The 9,927-nt window shown below is 50.1% G+C and overlaps 1 protein-coding gene across 1 annotated transcript; it reads right to left on the reverse strand.

Annotated features, from left to right (window-relative positions):
• Window positions 1-5,589: 5,589 nt before the first annotated feature.
• Window positions 5,590-9,418, reverse strand: LOC115316928 (toll-like receptor 2). The gene is made up of 2 exons (XM_029976448.4): window positions 9,375-9,418; window positions 5,590-8,314 (listed from the first exon to the last, which is right to left on the reverse strand). Exon 2 carries the CDS (start codon window positions 8,286-8,288, stop codon window positions 5,658-5,660), a length of 2,631 nt encoding a protein of 876 aa, XP_029832308.2. The 5' UTR covers window positions 8,289-8,314; window positions 9,375-9,418; the 3' UTR covers window positions 5,590-5,657.
• Between the last annotated feature and the right edge of the window lie 509 nt (window positions 9,419-9,927).

A 9,927-nucleotide genomic window follows, 5' to 3' on the forward strand; every position in this document is an offset into this window, starting at 1 on the left:
GGATGTCAATTCTCGGACAAGTGGCGCCACCTAGTTGCAGAGCCACACACCATGACTTCTTGTGCCATCTAGCTGGTTGATGGCACACTACAAGGTCTTCGGCATCGCAGGTTCGCGCCACCCGGAGAGGCTCGCTTCGGGGGCTCTTGTCTTCTGTGCGACCCGCAAAGCCCAGAAATGTAGTCCCCCTCTTTCTATCTTCATTTGCGAACAAACACGAGCTAGCACTTCCAGCAATATTGTACTTGGGAACACACTTGGGCACAAAAGACCCTTTTCAAAATGCAGTATCCTCTGGTGGCTCCAAAAGCAGTTTCACTTTCTACAAACTCATGGCGGTCATGAAACTATTTCATCGGACATAGCTCGACAAGGTACGATGAAAATTGGTTCTTCAATCACATCACACTTCTTTCTTGATTTGTTTCAAATTTTCGATGGTGTTAACATAAGAAGTGCAACCAGTACGAAGTGGCGGTCCATAAGCCCCTTGATGAGAATTCCGCTATCAAATGCTTTGGATCCAAACTTGTAAGATATTGATTGAAGCGCACTTCGAAATGACCGCTTACGCCGCCGTTATATCTAATTCTTGCGTGGTATTCCACTGACGTCTGGAAAGTACACTTCTTCTCTGCTTGGTAGTATCTTCAACCTCTTCTTTGATCGCAGACGGTATACACTGAACTGATGAGACCGACCAAAGTTACCTGACTTAAATTTCAAAAATATGCGGCAAATAAGGCCTTTTCAGCAAAGGTGCCGCCATCTTGAATTTCGTCACTTTCAGTACGGGCGAAAACATGGTTTTGCCGTCACCACGCCAATAGAAGACATTTAAGATATAAGCGTAACAGTCACCCGTTCTTGTTTAGGCTCCCTTTTATTTTTGTACTATTTGCAGGATGAAATGGTACCCGAAAACTATCTATAAGCATTCTCTTTTTTCTCTCGTTCCCGGCCACCTGGTAGACCTATCCGGAGGGGGCGACAAAAAATATTAAGACATTTCAACCTCTAAATAGCAAACAAATAGAGGTGAGGTAAAATGGTAATGGTTGGCGGTTGCGCTTATATCCTGAATGTCCTCTATTGGCGTGGCGACGGCAAAAAAAAAAAAATGTTTTCGCCCGTACTTGAGGTGACAATATTTAATATGGCGGTGCCCTTGTAAATAAGGTTCATCGGTATACTGATGCGCTCTTACACCTTTAGCACCACTCAAAGGTGATCGTGCGCGCTCCTCTTTTCTTTAGACATGTCACAGAAAGCTGTCCCCGAGCAAAACGCAGAAGTGGGATGCTTTTGGGTAACTCCAGATCTACCTCATAATTCTTTCCCAGCTGAATGCGGAGATGCTCGTACGTGTGTTCCCAAAGATATGACGTTGTAATGTATCCGCTCTAAAAAAAGAAGAAAAATTGATTAAAACGACACAATCATTTCACTGCTAAAAGTTGTGGGAATCGCCCTTTTGGTGAGGGGTACCACTTAGCAACACAAAGAAGGTTCCTTGGGTTCGGGTAATGACGTGTTTATTGACTGCAATGTCAGCACGCTTCGCTCTTAGACAATGAAAGTCTGGGCGCTGGCTCAATTGCCAGTATCACCCGGTCGGTTTCCCGCGCTGCCGCATTAGACAGATTCACGGGAAGTCGGAGGCCCACAAAGAAAAACCGAGCTCCGTAGAGCCAGGGCCTCCGCCGACGAGAGCCCCCTGGCCCACCTTCGGGGCCAGCTTATGTAGCCTCGGAGAATGGACGCGCCCGGGGAGGCCACTAGCAGTCGCGTCCATTATAACTCTCAAGGGTGTGCCGAAGGCGCGTTCACCCAAAAGGGCAAGGGAGAGCCGGCCCCTTCGGGGAATTCGGCCTCGTGGTTCCTTGTATCCGGGAGGCCGACGCCATTGGTGACGACGACTCCCACGGCCTGCTTGAAGCTAGGCCTGGATAGGGATAGAGGGAACCCAATGGTTCCCACACTCCCCCCTTCTCAAGGCTAAGGTAGGCCTAAAAATAAAATGGCCTACCGGCTCTCAAAAACAAAATAAAAAAAAACGAAACGCTAGAGCGAAAGAGCATGCCGCGAAGAAAAACAAAGAAATAAAAAAACGATCAGCGCGGTACATGCTGAAAACTCTAGCTCGCTGCTTGACAGTGGACCCCGGGTGCAGCCGAACTCTGCAACCCACGCTTCTTGGCAGGCTTACCGGGAGTAGCGTTGCAATGTCCGTGTAGTGGCCTGGCTTGCGCAGGAAGGACGGCCCGGACACCCCATGACGAAATGTTCGAAGGGTCACAGAAAGTACGGCGGCTGGGCGTCTCTCCTGGGGGACGCACCAAGTGGCACGGGCACTGTCACCGGGTCCGTGACGCGGATGCGAGCTGCTTGCTGTCGGCACGGGTCCACAGCTTGGGTCTGCGACGAGATGCCACGTGTTGCTGGCCTGGGGACGAGTCCAGGCAGGGGGAGGGTGGCTGCCGCCATCTTGGCCAGCAGCCGAGGAGCCGGATCTGGACAGGCAGGCCGGGGACGGCGACGATGACGCTCCCTGGCGTCAATGCCGCTTCGGTGTGGAACCATGACCCGGGAACCGCCGGGAACTGGAATGCCGCCTGCGCTCTGCCCCCCTCTCCCGTTTCGTTCCCCAAGAAGGAAGCTTCGGAAATTCCGAGCAAGGTGGAGCCGTCCAACTGAGGACACTCGACCAATCTCTGGGTGCACAAGGCCCCAGAGATAAAAAGAGGCAGAGACAAAGATGTCTTTTCTGCCGTGAGTCACGTGCGTCGCACTGGCTCGGCTCGCGAAGTTATTGTGAAAATAGTTCCACGACTCCGCTTAATGTGAACACGGATGTCCACATACCAAGCTGACTCGCGTCACCCCGGACAATAGATTTGTTGGTGACTGATCGACTAGGCAAAGTTCTTTGTAGCTGCTTTTGCTAACGATGCCTAATCGCTTCGACTTGCGGGCGCAATGAAATGTCAAATGCGCCACCCTGTCCTTTCTTGTAATATGAAACGATGCAGGGCTGCAATCGGGCAGGCTCGCCAACATTGTTATTTTTCAAACGTGTTAGCTTTTACTTGAAACTAAAACATAAGTGCCCGTGGCCAGGTATAGCACAGCGACCTAACTTCGAAAAGTCTTGGAGCCGCGTGCTGCCCTGGCCAACGCGAACAAAGGAGAGCACCGAATGCACCTCCCAGCCGCGCAGGACAGCCACTTTGGACTGCAATGCTCGTAGAGACCAAGCGCCGTAGCACGAGTTTATCCGCATCAGCAAGAACAGAAACCGATCCCAAATAAAACAAACCCCCGTGCCAATAGCAATACCAGACTATTTACGGCACCGATCGGCAACAACACGAGTTGCTCGACCCGGCGAGTACGCTGCCCGGCTGCCAAAGCCCGTCTGCAACAATACGAGTTGCTTAGCGACGTTAGTGGCGAGCGTACCGCCCGGCGGACGCACCGCCCGACTCCGCAGAGTCCGCGAAAATTTACAACTATTCACATATTTACACCCCGGATCGTTCTGCTGAGCATCAAAAACTCATCGGTGCTACCGTCGATTCCCAACGAACACCTCGAGTGCCGTGGTTCACGATCTCGTCCAGGGACCGCGTGGCGGTCACCTTAGTCGGACACGCAATCATCCCGGGACGCTGTTCAACCTGTTGCACTGTCCGGTAGCACGATTGAACCGCTCCCGGACCCCGCGGCGTTTTCACGTTTACGTCGCTTTTACGGGGTCGCAACTCGATAGGTGGCCCTCAAGGGTTCCTAACGTTATTGTTGCGTGCGACGCTCACTGACTTTTGGCCGGAGTCGATCGCGGGTAAACGGAACATACTCAATTCTAGTAGCCGAAAACCATGCTCACGCCAGTCCTCTGTCCCTTGATAGCGGGAAGGAAAGGCGGAGTAAAAAGGAAATCATTTTGACTCACTCAGTTTTCCCGGGGGGCCTTTGTTCCGGGGTCGCTTGGTCAACCTGATGGCTACTGGTCCGTCGACGCGGCGACGAAGGGCACCATCGGCGGTCTCCGCAACCTCGCTAGACTGGGACCGGTGTTGCAGGCACAGCGCATTTTCTCGCTCCGAGATACGCTTTTAGTTTGTGCGCTGACGGGGTGTCCACTCTGGGTGGGCCCCGCGAGCCGTCTCGAAGGCAAAAAGCTGCACTTGCTTCGTGTTGCGTCACCGTGCTTTGTTCGAGAACGGGCTTGACCTCGAAAAGCGCAGATGCGCCTCCCCAGCGAAGTAGGCTGGCGTCGTCCCGAAAGGGAATGCCTCGGACGTATTCCGGGCGTTTAGTCACCTCCGTTTGGAAGCGAGCTCGGCTGAAAAGACACTGCATTGTGTCCGTGCGTGGCTGACGTGGCCACTAAGCCGTTGAGTGGCGTTGGGTGTCGGGCGTTCGCCTCTCCCTTTGTCCACCTGTTTGATCCTTGGCCGGAAATTGACCTGGTTCGCTATCTTAGCAAAAGGAGATGGATGCTGCTGTCTTTGCAGTCCACGGAAAGCCGCACGTTGGGGCGCCAGATGTGGCATTCGCCCTTTTGGTGAGGGGTACCACTTAGCAACACAAAGAAGGTTCCTTGGGTTCGGGTAATGACGTGTTTATTGACTGCAATGTCAGCACGCTTCGCTCTTAGACAATGAAAGTCTGGGCGCTGGCTCAATTGCCAGTATCACCCGGTCGGTTTCCCGCGCTGCCGCATTAGACAGATTCACGGGAAGTCGGAGGCCCACAAAGAAAAACCGAGCTCCGTAGAGCCAGGGCCTCCGCCGACGAGAGCCCCCTGGCCCACCTTCGGGGCCAGCTTATGTAGCCTCGGAGAATGGACGCGCCCGGGGAGGCCACTAGCAGTCGCGTCCATTATAACTCTCAAGGGTGTGCCGAAGGCGCGTTCACCCAAAAGGGCAAGGGAGAGCCGGCCCCTTCGGGGAATTCGGCCTCGTGGTTCCTTGTATCCGGGAGGCCGACGCCATTGGTGACGACGACTCCCACGGCCTGCTTGAAGCTAGGCCTGGATAGGGATAGAGGGAACCCAATGGTTCCCACAAAGTTTATAACAATACCTTGTCATCATTATTTGTAACGAAATTGTAACCGATCAATAGCGTCGTAAGAACGTACCAGATCGGAGGGCTGTGGAGATGGTAGCCACCGCATTCAACTTGCTTTTCAAAGTAAGAAATTTGTCGTTTCTATTCAAAGTAAAAAATAAAAGTCGGAGCTCGCGGTGGCGTTCTGCTGCGGTGCTGTATTGTGCAAGGACTCCAATAAAGAAAGCACAAATATTAACCCTCGAAACAGCGATGCCTGACTTGGAAATTTGAGGCGATACGCAGCGCTCACATGGCCCCTTAATATATTTAATTACAGACAGACACCACCAGGTAAACGTTTGGGTAAAAAACCGACGAATTTTTGGAGTTGCTAAGAATGATAAGACACTGACAAAACAATCAGAAGCACATAAAACAACTTTTCTTTTATTAAACGTAACACACTATTTACATGAAACAAGATAACAACATCACAACAAAACATCAACATTGTTATATCTGGCTACGATCAACGCAACCCACACGTTCATGAACACATTGCATTCACACTCTCGTCAGATTATTTTGTCAACATTTTTAGACAAGGCCTGCCGATTTTTTAAGCTTTCGAAATATCCCCAATTTTCGCGTGAAAAAAGGCACAACAGATGGAGTGTGGGCAGTTGGTAAGATGGATTTCTCTAAATGCGACTTGGGCCTGGTGTCTACCAGGGCTTTGTGCAGCTTGGAAAAAAAGGCGAGTTCTTCCTTCGGCGTTTGAGTCCAGCTCAAATGAACTCTCGTTTTAAGGAGATAGTTGAGTTTAGGGGACAGCAGTGTTTCGTCCAAGCGGGAAATTTTGAGTAAGATGAACGCATCCCTGTTCTCCTCCAACAAGGTGTACTGGGCAAGGTCCGTTTCAAACCTGCACCAGGGACTTTGAAGAAAGCTGTTGGAGAGCACAAGGATTATCTTCCGGCTGTGCTTGATGCTGTCCAAGATGCATTCGCTAATGTTCCGACCCGCGACAAAGTCCCTGTCGTACACGCAGAGCTTCAGGTTGCTTATGGTACTGCACTCCAGCTGAGGCAACAGCCTGCTGATGACCCACTGGGTGTCGCTGTTGCTGTAAGACACGAAGGCGTCGTAGATGTAGGCTCTGTTCGCAGATGAAGACATGGCGGATTGAGTTTGCAACCAGAGCTCAAAACGACGCCGGTAGATATAGCCACTGACAAGGAGAATGACGAAGACTAGCACAAGGATGGCGACGCACATAATGCTTATCAAAATGGTCGGCTTACAGATTTTCTGAAGGTGTGGCAGTACCGAACGGATGTGTCTTCCTGCCATATCCCTTGGCTCGGAGCACGAATGAAGCTCTTCGTAAGCGAGATTGATCAAGGTAACGTTACTCGTTTTGGTCCATTCGAGAAAGGGAGTAATACCACAGGTGCAGGCAAACGGATTCTTCGAAACATCTAAGGTACGTAGTCTGTTAAAGCCATTAATGACATCAGTACGAAAGTGTCGAAGCCTGTTCGACGATAGGTCTAGGATTTGGAGATTCATCAATGAGGATGGCAGCGGCGACCAGCGGTCAATTATGTTTCTGCTGAGATCAAGGTGCTTGAGGTTAACACCTGATATGAACACTTCCTTGGGCACGGTTACAATGCTATTGTTTGAAACGTCCAAATACTCTAAACTCGTCAGATCGCTGAAAGACACAGCCTTTGCCATATCTGAAATTTTTGTGTTTGATAGAATGAGACTGTTTAAGTTGGTCATGCCCTGAAAGATGTGGGGACTAAACGTAGAACCAATCCTGAAGACAGGGTTATCGCTGAGATCTAGGTGCTTTAAGTTAGTGAGGTGGTGAAACACGCCCTGCGGCAAAGAATCGATGGAGCATTGCTTCATATCTAGAGTCTCCAAATTTTTAAGACCCCAGAAGGTAAATTCAGTGAGCGAAGGCAAAGCTTTGTAGCGAAGGTACATCTCGCGAAGGTTCACCATTTTTGAGAACACATAATCCGGTAGGTCCAGCTGCACAAATCCCCTGTCGTAACCGCTTAGATCGAGGAACTTAATTCGCGGCGCCAGAAGTCCCGGCGGCACACCCAGGAATAAGTTCCTCCTGAAGCTGACTTCTTCGAGGTTAGGAAGGTTCTGAAGCGCGTTAGCTTTGAACTCCCTTATTTTGCCGGACTCCAACACAAGGCACTTGACTCTGTTCATCGGCGGAAAGCTGTCTTTGGTCACGGTGTAGTCTGTCATGCGAATGAAGATTATGACTTCGGCAGCGGTTCGAGCTACCGATTCAAGTATGCGGTACGGCACAGCTTTGTAGACCGGCTGACTCACATCAATTATTCTGAACGTTTCCTGGGTGATGTTAGAGATGACGTCGATTATGTTCTCCACCTTCATGTTTAGGTTGTCCCTGAGGTAAAATCCTTCCAGATGCTTCAAGGGTTTCAGAGCCTGGGGATGAATGTAAGCGAGGTTGTCGCAGAGGTGAAACTGGATGTGCTTGAGCGACGAGTTTTCCATCGGGACAAGGTCGTGTTCGTCAATCCGATGCAGAGCGGTGTTTCCGAGGTTCAGTATTTCAAGCTTCGGAAGCACCGCCGGGTTAACGGACGCGATGACCGTTGAGAACTCGTGGAGTCGAGTACGAAACAGCACCAGAACCTTGAGACTGTTCAGTCCCCTGAACGATTCCGAAGAGAGAAACTTGATCGGGTTGTCGCTGAGACTGAGGAAAGTCACGTTCGGGAAGCCGTTGAAAGCGTGCGGTTTGATGGCGTAAATCTTGTTTTGGATGATCTCAAGCTTGGTGACTTGGCTGATGGGACCGTAGGCATGGTATGCGTTCGGCTGGAGGGAAGTGACGGATGTGTGGTACAGCGCGATTTCCGTGGCCGGGACGGGCCAGGACGTCATGTTCACGATCGGGATGTCCTCGCACTTGTGCCCTGTGACTAGAAGACCGCCGTCGCTGAAGTGCTGGATGTTGCAGTCGTTCAGGATCCAGCTGGAGAGGAGAGTGCCTGCAGCGCCAACCCTTAGCGCCACCGATGACTGTGGGTTCATGTACACCGAGTCGAGGTTGCGTGTCTTGCTGTGCGAGTGAGCCTCTCTCACGCGCCATGCCGTCGTCACGTCCAGCGCCCATGAGGTCAGGACCCAGAGCAAGGCTGGAAGCAAAGCCACCCGCGGCATTGGTCCGCAGATGGCATTTACTCTACCTGAAACCGAAAATCAAAACTTATGAAGTAAATGCACTGGACATAACTTGTTTAACATGCAGTTCATATGTATTTAATAAATCTATAACCGGCTCAGTAAGAGGAATTTCCCCAAGAAAGCATCAGGCACTTACAAGAAACAACAAGTACAAATAGAGGTAGCGTCTAGCTAAATGCGTCTGTTCTCCATTAGGCTTCGCTTCCAAGCCACTAAGGTATCGCAGGTAACTTGAAAGCGTAAACCGGGGCACACAGAAAGAAGTGGGCATGGACAAGCGATTGGCCGTGCCCCCTTATTCTTGCTCGTCTCGGTTTTCGCTTACAAATTTCTGAACAGTACGCACCAACTAGCCCATTAACCAGACTTGATAAACGAATTAATCATTTATATAATTTTCCCCCAGAGACTGGGGAAAACACGAAGGACAATGGAACTCAGAGTCTCAACACTCGGAGACTCTGTGTGTTGTGTTATCCTTTGTCTTTTCCCCAGTCTCGGGGGTTTGTCTTAAAGTGTGTTAAAATTTCACGAACTCGTTTGCGCCCTAAAGTTTCGTTCGTGGATTCTTTATCACTCTTCTTGGGCCCCCTTAAATAAGCTACGTGATTTTATAAATGTCCAACGCGTCGTTACAAGCTTATTCAAAACTTACATTTTTCTCTTGACGCTTTCACCGCAAATGACTCCGCTGGGTTAATTTAGCGTACCTTACAGAGGCAGAATAAGGTGCGCTTTGATAAGGTATAACGCTGCATCCACACTGGCGACTGAACCGCGTCCGCAAAGCGGCTGCAAACGCGGTTGCGTAAGGATGCAATCCAAATTCAGGCGCAATTCATGATGAAAACGAGCGAATCCGCTTCGCGGTTTCGGTTTGAACGCCAGTGTGAATGCAGCCTGAGAGAGAAATAGTGAAAATCACACTTGTAAAACAATTTTCGTAAATTGGCAAAAAAGAAAAGGCGGGAACTAGATATTGTACCCCCATAGAAAGGCATGCATGCACACAAAAACTTGGGTGGAAAGGCAGGTGAGCGAAGTATAAGGAACGTAACTCACCTGACGGAGATTCAACTCAGTACCAAGTTAATTGCTGGTGACGCTGATGCTGTAACTGTTCTGCAACGCAGGGCACGGGTGTTTCCGAAGCTCTCTGAACGACCAATACAGCATGTCGCCGAACGCCTGAAATATAAAAGCGCGGGTATATTTAATACTTCCTTGATCGTCCCAAGATCGTCAAAACTCCCACTGCCCAAAAAGTTTAAAATATACAAAAAAAGTCGCCGTGATATCTGTTTTCAAAGCAAGTCTCGTTTGTCGGAAACTATTTTAGTAGACACAAGGGCTATCAATTGTCGTTTTTTTCTCTAAAACATATGCGCCACTATTTACCGACGCAAATACTGGCACGTTCGTTGGAGTGCTTCGTGCGTGTCCTTGAATCACTTCAAGTAGCGTCTATTTAACGAAGCCTCGAAGTCTGAAAACTTTCTCGACCGAGCAAAGCAAACAAAGCACGTTGCCAAAAACATCTATCAAATACCGCACGTACATTCTTCACGCGGAATATTTTTTTTCTTTTTGAGGCGATAAAGGCGTTGGCCACTAA

This window comes from Ixodes scapularis, unplaced genomic scaffold (genome assembly GCF_016920785.2).
Source record: "Ixodes scapularis isolate PalLabHiFi unplaced genomic scaffold, ASM1692078v2 PGA_scaffold13__105_contigs__length_92229423, whole genome shotgun sequence".
Lineage (NCBI taxonomy): Eukaryota > Metazoa > Arthropoda > Arachnida > Ixodida > Ixodidae > Ixodes > Ixodes scapularis.

Coding starts and splice junctions, on each gene's coding strand:
- LOC115316928 (XM_029976448.4), bottom strand. CDS start 8,288: ATGCCGCGGGTGGCTTTGCTTCCAGCCTTGCTCTGGGTCCTGACCTCA.